Source organism: Andrena cerasifolii, chromosome 7 (genome assembly GCF_050908995.1).
Source record: "Andrena cerasifolii isolate SP2316 chromosome 7, iyAndCera1_principal, whole genome shotgun sequence".
NCBI lineage: Eukaryota > Metazoa > Arthropoda > Insecta > Hymenoptera > Andrenidae > Andrena > Andrena cerasifolii.
Window position 1 is genome coordinate 10,908,371 of NC_135124.1, and position 12,943 is coordinate 10,921,313.

At 42.1% G+C, this 12,943-nt stretch overlaps 4 protein-coding genes across 4 annotated transcripts; 2 read left to right on the forward strand and 2 right to left on the reverse strand.

Moving 5' to 3' along the window:
* Nucleotides 1–3,358: 3,358 nt before the first annotated feature.
* Mulk (acylglycerol kinase-like protein Mulk) lies at nt 3,359–5,485 on the forward strand. Its single transcript, XM_076817454.1, has 8 exons — nt 3,359–3,720; nt 3,797–3,916; nt 3,995–4,385; nt 4,467–4,582; nt 4,655–4,845; nt 4,932–5,075; nt 5,160–5,281; nt 5,349–5,485. The coding sequence occupies exons 1-8, from the start codon at nt 3,611–3,613 to the stop codon at nt 5,460–5,462; spliced, it is 1,308 nt and encodes a 435-aa protein (XP_076673569.1). The 5' UTR covers nt 3,359–3,610; the 3' UTR covers nt 5,463–5,485.
* An 81-nt stretch (nt 5,486–5,566) lies between these two features.
* On the reverse strand, nt 5,567–8,715 carry L(2)dtl (WD40 domain-containing protein denticleless). The gene is made up of 8 exons (XM_076817451.1): nt 8,555–8,715; nt 8,116–8,360; nt 7,854–8,034; nt 7,544–7,772; nt 7,261–7,466; nt 6,994–7,196; nt 6,699–6,906; nt 5,567–6,623 (listed from the first exon to the last, which is right to left on the reverse strand). Exons 1-8 carry the CDS (start codon nt 8,595–8,597, stop codon nt 5,950–5,952), a joined length of 1,989 nt encoding a protein of 662 aa, XP_076673566.1. The 5' UTR covers nt 8,598–8,715; the 3' UTR covers nt 5,567–5,949.
* An 80-nt stretch (nt 8,716–8,795) lies between these two features.
* Mtpbeta (mitochondrial trifunctional protein beta subunit) lies at nt 8,796–11,173 on the forward strand. Its single transcript, XM_076817453.1, has 7 exons — nt 8,796–8,965; nt 9,255–9,423; nt 9,508–9,883; nt 9,961–10,135; nt 10,195–10,475; nt 10,558–10,863; nt 10,958–11,173. The coding sequence occupies exons 1-7, from the start codon at nt 8,911–8,913 to the stop codon at nt 11,000–11,002; spliced, it is 1,407 nt and encodes a 468-aa protein (XP_076673568.1). The 5' UTR covers nt 8,796–8,910; the 3' UTR covers nt 11,003–11,173.
* Nucleotides 11,060–12,301, reverse strand: Ski6 (exosome complex component Ski6). The gene is made up of 3 exons (XM_076817455.1): nt 12,053–12,301; nt 11,653–11,955; nt 11,060–11,543 (listed from the first exon to the last, which is right to left on the reverse strand). The coding sequence occupies exons 1-3, from the start codon at nt 12,224–12,226 to the stop codon at nt 11,202–11,204; spliced, it is 819 nt and encodes a 272-aa protein (XP_076673570.1). The 5' UTR covers nt 12,227–12,301; the 3' UTR covers nt 11,060–11,201.
* Between the last annotated feature and the right edge of the window lie 642 nt (nt 12,302–12,943).

A 12,943-nucleotide genomic window follows, 5' to 3' on the forward strand; every position in this document is an offset into this window, starting at 1 on the left:
CCCCGAAAGGATAAGAGTGAGGCGTGGCGGCCAAATGGGATTTTTGTAGATCCCCAGGAAGTAGGTTCAAGGATGGATCTTCCCTGCCAGCAGCACCTCTACAAGCTCGCGGAAGTGCAGAGGACGAGTGCACTCCTGGCCAAGGTCAAAGAGACCTTGGACACGGTAGTGAGGATGGCTGACAATTCCAGCCACGTCGAGACCGCTGCCGTGAAGGAGCTCCAGGTGGCCTTCCGTGTGGCCTTTGGTTCAGCGGATTCGGACGGGCCGGCTAGGAAGCCGAAGGACCGGGAGTTTATAAATCTGCAGAGGCTCCAGGATTCGGAGTCGGAGTCGGACTCCGACTTCGACTGCTTGGCAGAGGGGAAATTGATGTCTGCCCCTCCACTCCCTGGTCCGTCCTCGGCGGCACGACCATACCCTTCACAATTGGAGAACGCACAAACTGCCTTTTTGAACCGCCTGGTGGGCCTCGGCGAGAGGACCACCGAGGTGGACAAGATGGAGAGGAGGGTTGACGGGAAGACAGAGGCCTGCGGGCAGGAGGTGATTTTCTGCGAGGAGGTGGAAGCCCCAGCAGCGGTGCCAACAATGACGGGGCACAAGAAGAAGAAGAAAAAGAAGAAAAAGAAGATCGGGGTGTCTCCTCCTGTCGCTGCGCCCTGGACTCCAGATACTTCCTGGACTTCTGTTACCCCCTGGGCCCCTGTTTCACCTACGAGCTCCTCACCACCGATTACGGGAGGCAGTTGGGCCATCCAGCCTACACCGGGCCCTGCTAGCAATGGACAGAGGACGCAGATGTCGCAGATGTTCGCGGCCACTCAGGCGGTTCCTCCCTCCGCTGCTAAGAAGAGAAAGAAGTCCAAGGGAGTGGCTCGGCCGCAGATGCTGCGGCCGCCCAAGACTGCGGCGGTGTCTCTAACCGCCGCAGCTGGGCGAGAGAACGAATTCGGGCGTGCGATGGCCAGGGCGATGTCCACTGTAAAGGTGGACGAGCTTGGCATTGACATGATACGGCCCAAGAGGTCGGTGACTGGAGGACTTGTTTTAGAGATCCCTGGCGCCGAGGCCCATGAGAAGGCGGCGGCCCTGAAGGCCGGATTGGAGAAGGCCCTACGAGGGACGGGCGTCCGTCTATCTTGCCCCCAAAAGTACGCGGAGCTTCGCATCTTGGGGCTCACGGAGTTGGCCACCCCGAAATCAATACGGAAGGCCGTGGCCGCTGCCGGTGGCTGCGAGAAGGCGGACGTCACCGTCGGGGATCTCCGACGCGAAAACAATGGACTTTTTTCAGCGTGGGCCCGTTGCCCCGTCAGGGCGGCAGCAAAGCTCATAAAGGATAGGCAGGTAACCGTCCACCCCTTCGTGGCGAAGGTTGTGGCCTTAGCACAGCGACCGCTCCAGTGTCACCGGTGTCTGGAGTTTGGACACGTCCAGCTTCATTGCACCAGCACTGTTGACAGGAGCAACCTGTGCTACAGGTGTGGAGGGACGTCCCATAAGGCCAAGGGCTGTTTAGCCGCCCCCAGATGCCCCGTTTGCGCAGACCTGGGAGTGCCAGCCAACCACAGGATGGGAGGGCCGGCGTGCAATCCACCCCCCAGGAAGATGATGACCGAGAGACTTGGGAGCGGTGTGGCGCCTACGCAAGCGATGCCTGCGGTACTCCCCCCGGAAACTCCCACCACTTCAAGGAAGAGGAAGAGGAGAGCGAGGGCGCGTGGGCACGCGTCGGACGTACTCCCATCCTCCGAGCCCCCCGAGAAAATAAGCACGGTTGCACGAGCGCCCCTGCTTGCAACTCCCAAGATATTCCCCTCGGTGGCTGCTGTGGGCGCAGCGCCTATACGAGCGGATCTGAAGGCGTCCTCCCTGCGAGCCTGCCCTGTCACAAACGCGAGAACACTGAAGGAGATGCTGAGCATTGCTCTCAAGCAAGTGGCTCCCGGGACGTCCCCTTCAAGGACTCTCGCGGTCGTCACAGAAGCGTCGGGAGCAAAGAAGCTGAAGATGGTGGATGATGGTGGTGCTGTCAATCCCTCAGCCCTCGTGGTTCAGAAGGACGATCCGTCCACGGTCGTAGGCGCGAACCCTTCTGTGGACGTGGCTCCAGATGTGTCTCTCTCGGCAGCTGCCGCGGACGCAGCGCCTGGACGCGTGGCTCAGCAGGTGTCTCCTCAGGAAGCGTCCCCCGCTACAAACGCGAGGATAACAAGTGACATGCTGGACTTCAGGCAAGCCGCACCTGAAACATCCCCTTCAGAAAGTACCGCAGTCATCACAGCAGCGCCGGAAGCCAAGAAGCTGGAGGTGGAAGTTGGTGAGGGTGCTATAAAGCCCCTACTCCTTATGGTTCAGAAGGACGATCAGGCTACTGTCGCAGGGGCGGCCACTTCCGTGGTGGCGGATCCCGTGGGCCCTTTGGTGTTCCGCCATTGAGTCCCAATGTCGGTTACACGACAATGTGCACAGAGTGCGCCATCCACGCCGTCAGCTCATTCTTCCAAGCCTTGAGAAGCATGGTCCGATGGGAAGCTGCAGGGGGAAGGGATGAACAAACAAATACTTACATTATATATATTATGTTAAAACAAATATTTTTATGAAATATTTTAAATCTTGGTATGAAAATATAATCACTTCTAATCTAAAATAGTTTTTTTTTTTTTTGACAGATTACGTTTTTTTTTTTTGTAATTTTAACTTAAAATTCATAATGAGCGTCTTCAAAAACCTCAAGGTACCAAGTTTATAGACTGAATCTAATATTTTTTAACATATGTGGTTGCGTATTGGATTAGTCATTTTGCTTTCAGATTCATAACTCCGATCTTCGAGGAGAAATTTACAAAATAAAAATTTGTTTATAATTTCTCATGTTACAAAAATAATTCTTCACTTTGCAAAACTACTACTCAAATAAGGCAAAACCTAGATTAAAATCAAACAAGAATGAAATCAATTCGATAAAGTTTCCGACATCAAAATTTATAATAACGATCGGTTTCATGAAAATAGAAATTGCAAACTTTGACGGCATGTATTTTCTAAATAAATTCGGAACACGCAAAATGATGACTTAATACGACGTAAAAAAGAAAGAGACAGAAAGAGAGAGAGGAAATACTGATAGAAAGAGATAGTATATGTTTACTTCCGGTTTTGTCCCAAATGGCTGCGGTTATGCCGATCACAAATCAGTGTCAACATTGTTAACACAATTTTTGTTTTTTAATTGTGACTGCCTTGTGGCAGATGGAGCCACTAGCTTATAAAAACTTTTCACATCACAGCGGCTTCGTGTTTATGCATCCGCGTATTTTCGGTGTGCTTCGTCGCATTTCATTAAATAGAGTCGTCTTGATTTACGGATCGCTTATGAATGATGAATTAAAGTTTGTCATTTTGGGAATTTGAAATTTCGATTGATCAATCGGTAACGTCCACATTAATAACTTATGTTAAATGCAGAAGAATCAACGGCGTTGACGTTGTTGCGAGATTATAGGTGAGAGGAGCCAAGTTTCTTTATGAAAGAAGGTAGAAGCATGAGATGACAAGCACACGTGCATATAGGTTGTAGCGTAATAAAGCAAAGGCTTAAAGAATGGCGAAAATATTGAAGTTCTTTCAAACCATAAGGAATAACTGGAAGAAATCGGTGGTAGGAGTTGCAGCCTTATCATATGGAGTTTCATATAGCAAGGATGTATACGAGTAAGACGTAACCTTGAATTATGTAAACACTTTCTAATATGTATTAATGTTGTATTAAAAGTACTACTGTTTTTAGTACCGAGCAATTAATGAGGCAATATTGCGAGAACGCATCGCAGTACGGCGATGCGGCATGTCCAACACATGTGAAACACCGCCATGTGACTATCATTTTAAATCCAAATGCTAAGAAAGGGTTTGTCTGCTTTTCTATACGTATACGTTATAATTGTCATAATGGCTTAGTCATTAATTATTCAGTTATTGTTCGTAGGAAAGCTAAGAAGCTGTTTCAAAATTACTGCGAGCCATTGTTACATTTAGCTGGAATAGCTATAACCGTAATACAAACTGAATCCGAGAACGAGGCTAGGAAAATTATAATGAATTTAAATACACCCACTGATGCCATTATAGTAGCAGGTGGCGATGGTACTTTATCCGACGTCTTAACAGGACTAGTTAGGAAATATAATTCTAATATCAATTCAGTTAAACAGTGCCCGATTGGTATTTTACCATTGGGACAGACAAACAGAGTTGCGAAGTCCTTGTATCAGGAATATGATAGATTGTCCGATGTAAGCCAAATAATAGAGGCTACGATGGCGATTGTAAATGAAAAGTCTAAAATGATGGATATGATCGAAGTCGAACCTGTTGAAGTACGTTTAAATTACATACAATACATTCTTAACTTGTCTGATGTGTTTAAACTACATCTACGCATTGTTTTATGAACGAAGGAAAACCCTGAGGAACCGGTGAAACCGATCTATGCTATGGGGACAATTGAATGGGGTGCGTGGAAAGATGCTCATGCTTTTGCTAAAAAATATTGGTACTGGGGACCTTTACGGAAGTATGTACAGGTTGCTGGTATTCTCTAATGATCCTTTTAATTCTTCTGACATTTGCATAAAACTTATTATAGATATGCAACTTATATATTGAATGGTTACAAAGGGAGCTTAAATTGGAATTGTGATGCCACAATAAAATACACAAATCCTTGCAATGGTTGTTCTCGTTGCCATCGAAGCGACTTCTTACTAAATGAATCCATTAATACGAATAAAAGGTGGTGGCATGCCTTTATTCCAAAAAAAGGAATTACTATGACAGGTTCGTTGCGGCGTGTTTAAAAAGATTGAAAGATGTTTGAAATGTACATTTAATTCGATATTGACCCTAACATTTCAATTTCTTAGAGAACGTCGATTATAGTACAGTAATAAATGAACAATGTGGAATTCTTCACGAAATACCTATATCGACAAGTGAACTGCATATAGAAACTTCTAATATAAATAAATCGCAAGATTTGTCACCAGCATCCTTAAAAGTAAAAACTGGTAATTAAATGAATCCTACTTAACAGTAAAACATCATTTTTGCAAAAATAATCGTGAATACAAAATTTCATTTCTGTACTGCAGGCCCAAAAGACGTTGGCTATTTCTCTTTTGTGAATTTAGGGTGGAAACAAGAAAACGATAATAACGAACCACTGTGTGTACAGATACTAGAAGCAAAGGATATTGAATTAACCCCGCAACAGGTAAGTTCTTAATTACTTTAAAACGTTTACACTTCGTTCATTTTCCTATTCATCGATCTATTTCTAGATGAAGAAAGAAAACACGCTGTACATTGACAACGAAGAATATGAACTAAAAACAGTTAAGATCAAATTGCTTTCGCAAGCAGTAAAGGTATTTTGCCCTCATTATGTAATGTAAATAAAATTTAAGACTTATTTATTACAAATTTTAAAGTTTATATTTCTTTTATTTCCTGGAGAACGAAACAAACGTGAAATATTGGTAGAAAATTGTACAAAATCTTTTCGATTTAATTATATATATTTTTATAAAAATAATTTATTATTGCATATAAAAGGTACTTTATCCTATCGTCATCAGTACATGACATACTTGAGTATATAATCTATTTTTACATACTTCGTAATACTCGTATGTTTATGTTGGGTACCATCTATCTTACATCATAACATTCCTCCTCTTCACTGGCTACAAATTTCGATCTTTCCTTAGGCACCATACGATAAACAATAAAAAGCGCGTTGTAACTCTTATCACACTCATTAATTGACGCTTTGAATGTAGTTCTAGGCTATTTTATAAAATGTGTATCAAACAGTATGCGTGGGAAATATAACACAGTTAAAATACAGTCTAGCAACAGAAACGGTATTAACCACTAGCCTTATGTTTTTCTAGAAGATATTACATCAGCATCTTCGCAACACACATTTGTTCCACAATCTCTTCCAGTGATTTTGAAGAAATCTAATAACGAGGGAGCTGGACTTTTAGGTGCCTTGGATACTTTCTGCGGTTCTGTCGATCGTGATCTGCTACTTCTTCTCGCAGGCGTTGTATGGAAAACGGGGCTAGATAACTTCTCTGACACCACTTTTCCTACCTTTTGCTCGTATTTATCTCTTCGTATTCTCGTTAACCAATCAACATTTTCTTTGTATTTCTCTGGAGACAGTTGCAGTAAATGAGGCGCTGTGCCGTCAATTACAAAATTCGGCAGATTCAACGTGGGCGAGAAAAGGATCGCATTTTTGGTTTCCGTGGTGGAGGAACTTGTGCTTGGTTCGTCCGATTCGTAGCCTTTGTTCAACAGGGGATTATTATCGCTACTTGGACTAAATAATCTTCGTGCGCCGCGATTCTCTAAATGTGCTCGTTTCGCGATGAATTCGCGATTCTCCTGTATAGGCGACAGTATAGATTTAAACTTCCCGTCCGACCACGATTCCACCATCATTTGTTGGTAACTTCTTTTCATTGAATTACTGGTGCAGTACTGGCTGTGATCGTCTTCGGTTTGATTACAAGCATCCATTGAACTGGGCCCAGGTGTAGCACCTAGTAGAAGCAGGTGAAGATAATGTTTACAATACATTCGACAGAAGCTGATACTCTTACTTAAGAATAACGTACTAGGTGTGGTATCAGATCCCGGAGTACGTTCCTGGGACACCCAACGTCGGCTAACAGTTGGTGTAGTTTCTAGCTTCAAGTTCTCCAAGGGATTTTTATTACTTACGACTTCCGCATGACCACGTATTTCTACTTCCTCGTTCTCTATCTTATGCTCATAACCGACCCTCCAAATTCTATGGCACGAATCATCGGAACATGTTACTATCTGCAACATTTGAAGACATAATGTGCAAGGCAAGTGCATGATACATCATTAGCGTCCGAAGAGAAATTCAAGATTTTTTATCAATACCTTAGTTTCCCCAACACCGCACCATGCGATGCAAGTAACTTCTTCCGTATGTCCAGAGAGTTGCACTACTGGTGCTCCTGGCTTATTTGTACGCCAAATATATGCAAGTTCGTCGCTGGAACCACTGGCAATATAACGTCCGTCGGGACTCAAACAAGTCTTAACATAATATGTACAATTTTGATGGCCATAAAATTCTGCAACTAATATAAACGAGAGTGAGCATATCAATATGATTTGGTACATAATACGATATATGATATTTACTTGGCTTCGGATTATAAGATGATATATTATATGCATATATAACGTTGTCCATACAGCTTGCGTATAACGTAATTCTCGCGGGGCATATTAACAATGACGAAAATCCGTTTCTTGTACTATGTCCAGTATAATTCATTGTATGTTTAGCTAAAGGGTCCTTCTTATGAACAGTATAATTTTTACGCAAGTCCCACACCTTTATCAAACTATAACACCAATAATATTATTTGCCATTCTATTGCTCTTTTATGTTACAAATGTTTAGTTATATTAATGAACATACCCATCACCGGCAGCGCAGGACAATAAAGTGAAATCATCTTGGAACGCCAAACTAGTAATACTCTGCGCTCTAGACGTGTGATTGATCGCTCTGCGCTGTCGCATGTTGCCTACCGGTCCTAGATTGTGCGCATTGGAGATACAATTGTCTGGTTTACGATGCTCGCAATGGTTGGCTCTGATATCCCATACCATTATGGAGCCGTCTCTAGCCCCCGTTGCGAACACAGCTAAAAATATTGTATTGAAAAGTTAAATCTGGATCTCCAGAGCCCTCTAAAAAATTATAAGACACAAGCACAACGGAATACCTTGATCTTGGTAACGAAATACTGCGGTTTTAACGCTCCTCGTGTGAGCATGAAAATAATCGATCTGTTTTATTTCAGAGCCAGACACGTCCCACAATCTAGCCGTGTGATCGCCAGACGCGGTGACCAATTTCAATTCGCCGGGCATCCAGGCAATGTCGAATATCGCATTGCAATGTGCCTGAATGTGCGTTACACAAAACTTTGCGTTTATCTCAATAATCCAGATTCTTTGTATTCTAATATCGTACAATGTCAATACCTGTGTCCCTTCCAATGGTTGATTAGACGTCTCTCTAACATTAGTATCTTGCATAGCGATTTTCCCATCTTCGTTCGCCAATGCAATGATCTGTTCGTACCCTTGCGTAGTACAAAAACGGCAAGCGAAAACGGGTGGTTCAGGATTAAAATCGAGCGCATCCGTGTTCGGAGTTATTCCACGGTAAACATCGTCTTGGTAACATTTCAAACGACACAGGCCAACGTCGTAGTCACGTATCGATGCTGGAAAAAAATGATCCGATTCATTCCCGCAAAATTTACGCTACCTGTTATCAACATTATGGGGATTAAACATATTGCCGTTTGTGTTAGAATAATCGAGATCCTAGACGGTTTGGGTTACGTATAACCTGTCACTCGATATCTCTAAGCCGCTTAGGTTCCTCGTAATATAGAAGCCTCTAAAAGTGAATTACCGAATCCTCTTTCACGTTCCACAATGGAGCGCACTAAACTCATTCTGAAACTGCATTAAACCAAAAATTTTGTCAACACACGGTTCCGCGAATCGTTCGTACACGCTAGATCATACGCGGGAAAATGTCAGTTTTCCCGCACTTACAAATTCAGGCCGATTTCTATGTGACAACATTCTTCTTCCGTTGGGTGAGGTAAAAAATGGGTCACGGATGTATTGAGAACGTGGCCGAAGGGTAGATCAAAGTGCGTCGGCTCAGTTCACGTCGGTGTGCGCTGGTAAAAAGTTAAAAAGGAATAGTGACATATAGAGGGGTCGAATTGAATCTGTGTTTTATCCGAATTACTTACAAAAATGCTCTCCGCCGTCAGGAATAGTTTAGCGACAAAGCAAGGAGTTGCTAAATATGGTATGATAAACTATATCCCAACATTTATTAGACTACAATTTGGCCGGTATACGTGTTGCTATTTTCAATGATGTGGGTGCAAAGTACAAGAAGGTGTCGGTACAATAAATATAATTTAATAAACAGTAAAGGCAATGGAAAGAAATATTTCAATCTAACAAATAAATGATTTTATTTAAAGTACATTATATTGCTTCTTTTCTTCTTATATTCATACAATTTCATTTCACGAAATGTAATTAGTTTCAAATTTGGAACCTTGTACTGCACGGTGTACTTTTTCCATTAGCTGCAGCTGAAAATTATTGGAGGACATTGACGAATAAATCTTATGCGACTAAAACTGCCGCAGCTGGTCAGAATATAGTATTCATCGATGGTGTCAGAACGCCTTTCTTGCAGTCTGGAACGGCTTATAAAAATTTGATAGCGTACGATCTTGCTCGACATTCGTTGGTGTAAGTTAATTACGATTATTATTTGAACTTGAGATTGATTAGAAATCTCGTGGAATATTATAACATATTGTATTTTATTCTAAGGGCTTTACAAAAGAAAATTGGAATTTCCAAAGAGATTGTTGAATATATAATTTATGGTACGGTAATGCAGGAAGTACGCACTTCAAATATTGGTAGAGAAGCAGCGCTGGCAGCTGGATACAGTGACCGTACTCCCGCGCATACAGTAACCATGGCGTGCATCAGCAGTAATCAGGCTATTACCACTGGTATGGGCTTGATTGCCTGCGGTGCGTACGACGTAATTGTTGCGGGTGGAGTTGAATTCATGTCTGACATACCAATCAGGCATAGTCGATCCATGCGATCTTTAATGTTGCAAGCAAATAAAGCTAAAACGGTTGGACAAAAGTTGGGCCTTCTTGCTGGTATCAGGCCAGGCCATTTTGTGCCAGATGTATGTAATTCCTTATAGAAAAATCCTGCTTTAAAAACATTCACACGTCGTACCTGATTGTATTCACAAAATTGCAGCTACCTGCTGTGGCGGAATTTTCTAGTGGAGAAACAATGGGACACAGTGGTGATAGGTTAACAGCAGCATTTGGAATATCGAGGAAAGAACAAGATGATTATGCTTTGCGTTCTCATACTTTAGCTGCTAAAGCACAAGAACAAGGATACCTTACAGATGTAATACCTTACAAAGGTAATGATATTCAATGTGAAGTAAAAGGATAAATTCAGTAATCTCGATATTTCTTTTAGTTCCAAACGTAAGCCAAGTGGTGGATAAAGATAACGGGATTCGCGTTTCTACGCCTGAGCAATTAAGCAAATTGAAACCAGCGTTTGTCAAGCCATATGGAACTGTAACCGCTGCTAATGCTTCCTTTTTAACCGACGGTGCGTCGGCAGCTTTAATAATGACAGAGGAGAAAGCTCTTCAACTTGGGCTTACCCCAAAGGCATATTTAAGAAATTTCACTTACGTCTCGCAGGATCCTGTTGATCAACTACTTTTAGGACCAACATATGCAATCCCAAAGGTTACAAATTTCCTATTTTGCATATGTAATTAAAACCTTCATTATTGCAATGACAGTACTAAACGTGTAAAGCAAATTGCAGGTATTAGGAAAAGCTAAATTAAGTATAAAGGATATTGGAGTGTGGGAAATACATGAAGCTTTTGCTGGACAAATTTTAGCCAATCTGAAAGCATTAGATTCCGACTGGTTTGCACAAAACTATCTAGGAAAATCTACTAAAGTAGGAGTACCGGATCTTAATAAGTGGAACGCTTGGGGTGGTTCCTTATCAATCGGTCATCCGTTTGCGGCAACAGGAATCCGGTTAGCTACGCATACCGCTAATCGACTTATCAGAGAAGACCAACAATTTGGATTAATTGCAGCTTGCGCAGCTGGTGGACAGGTAAATAAAGATGCGAAAGTAATATGATGCTACCATGTAAGTTGTTCCCATATCTTCTCTGAATTACGTTAAACAAATATATTTGAAATCGCAGGGTGTAGGCATGATCATGGAAAGGTACCCTGGTGCTAAGATCTGAGACCATCCAGAGTCAGTTGCTTAAAATGTAAGCAGTTATCGTGTACAAAATATTAAATTATGCGATAAGAGTATATATTTTTTCATGAGAAATGTAACTTTTTTTTAAGTAGTTTTATATACAAATTTTTTATGAAAAATATTGTTTAAATATATTATTTGTAATATTATACTTCTGTATGTGATTTTTATTGAGACATCTAATCTAGCATAACGTTGGAAAGCGAAGGAAGAGCTTGTCTTAAATAATGCCTAACAGCACAGTCTAATATGGTCTTTATATCTTGACACCCGTATAATACACGTGATTTCAAAGACTCCAGATGTGACAAATGTAACCTTTGCCCTGCTCCTTGTGCTACCAGTATCAAACCTTCTTTCGTTACATTATCGCTGTCTGGTAATGCAACAACAGACAGAGTGACGCCAGGAGCACATTCTTCTACATAATTTGCATCCAACACTCCTGTTCCCTGCTTATTATCTTCATCTTCCGTGGAGGGGGAATTGATTAACGTCACAGTACAACCAACGGCATAATTCTGTGAGATAAGTTGTATTAAAATATGTTTAAAAATTGATAAATTGTATAACTATGTCGGCAGAGTTTATTCTAGCCAGTTACAGACAAGTTCATTTATTATGTCGTACCTTGATAGGAATTCCAGCATCTATTAAAGCGAGCGTAGCTGCGTTTACAGAACCGCAGTAGTCGCTTCCATCAACTTGCAGCATTTCTACATAAATATCTATCTGCGAACGTGGATACAATTCTAAATGTATAATAGCTTCCATAGCATGTTTCAACTGAAGCGATCTTTCTTGCGACTTTCGATCACCCCTTGGTTTCCTTTTGCGTTCCCCAGAAGACAAACTGAATACTGCCATGCTATATTGGCAGTTCACTATGCCTTTTGTCGCGTTACTTGTACTCCTTCCTGTAGAGCCTCGTGGCTGAAGAATTATAACATAAGTTACATATGAAATGTTTCGCATATTAATCATTAATCACGTTTGGAAAATTATTAATTTGTTTTCATTTTTGACATGCCTGATGTGGTCCATATACTGTTGCTAAAACTTTGGTGTTACCGTGCTCGATATAAGCGCTTCCATCGGCTTGACCAAAAACTCCCAATTTTATACGTATTTGTCTTAATTCTAACGCGCGCCTACCGTCCTGGCGCAATCCACTCTGATCTTCCATGTTCTCCATTTCAATCATGTTCGCTCGCAAATATTATAAACATAAAATAATGCACGTGATACTATTATCACAGAACAGACGAGGTATAGAATATGTAAACACAGACCAGGTATCAGATGGACTTATCACCCATTGGCTGCGTTCAGCCGACAAAACCGGTGAGTGATCTCACTAGATTTTACTCGCGTCGACCAATGAACGCGCAACTTCAAAGGAAAATCTAGTGAGATCACTCACCGGTTTTGTGGGCTGAACGCAGCCAATGCATTTATTTGTCACCGGTTTGTGGGGAGCTTAGAGCATATATACATGGAGGTCTCATTGAAAGCTTGAAACTGTCGCCAACATAGTGCGAGAGAAGTGTAGAGGAATAATCGACCGTAATGCGCACGCGCCGATATCGTGAAATTGCTGCAAGCGGTATGGTTTGAAGTGATACGCGGTGCATGCTTTCATCATTATATTGCAAAATATTTGACTTTGTTGTTTAAGGAATTGACATTTTAAAGCTTCGAATACTTCTTTTGTAAATCCTGGTCGACTATCGATCACTGCATACCACCTATGGATGGTCGAAACGTGTGGAAAAATATTGTTGCAGGTTTTACGTACGTATTTATATGTCTTTCTCTCTCGTGGAAATAACGTGCGCAGTGGGCGATTTTGGTGCAAGTGGAACGCACCCATAGTCGCATCGCGATTCCCGTAACGTACAAAATCTAGAGGAAGCCAAGA

Excerpts from the sequence above, each read along its gene's own strand:
- Ski6 (XM_076817455.1), bottom strand. The coding sequence starts at position 12,226 with ATGATTGAAATGGAGAACATGGAAGATCAGAGTGGATTGCGCCAGGAC. Across the intron at positions 11,956-12,052 it reads CAGTATATGGACCACATCAG|CCACGAGGCTCTACAGGAAG; the intron begins GCATGTCAAAAA and ends ATAATTCTTCAG. Across the intron at positions 11,544-11,652 it reads ATGCTGGAATTCCTATCAAG|AATTATGCCGTTGGTTGTAC; the intron begins GTACGACATAAT and ends CTTATCTCACAG.
- Mtpbeta (XM_076817453.1), top strand. The coding sequence starts at position 8,911 with ATGCTCTCCGCCGTCAGGAATAGTTTAGCGACAAAGCAAGGAGTTGCT. Across the intron at positions 10,136-10,194 it reads AGATGTAATACCTTACAAAG|TTCCAAACGTAAGCCAAGTG; the intron begins GTAATGATATTC and ends TATTTCTTTTAG. Across the intron at positions 10,864-10,957 it reads CTTGCGCAGCTGGTGGACAG|GGTGTAGGCATGATCATGGA; the intron begins GTAAATAAAGAT and ends TTGAAATCGCAG.
- Mulk (XM_076817454.1), top strand. The coding sequence starts at position 3,611 with ATGGCGAAAATATTGAAGTTCTTTCAAACCATAAGGAATAACTGGAAG. Across the intron at positions 4,583-4,654 it reads TACTGGGGACCTTTACGGAA|ATATGCAACTTATATATTGA; the intron begins GTATGTACAGGT and ends AACTTATTATAG. Across the intron at positions 5,076-5,159 it reads ATCCTTAAAAGTAAAAACTG|GCCCAAAAGACGTTGGCTAT; the intron begins GTAATTAAATGA and ends TCTGTACTGCAG.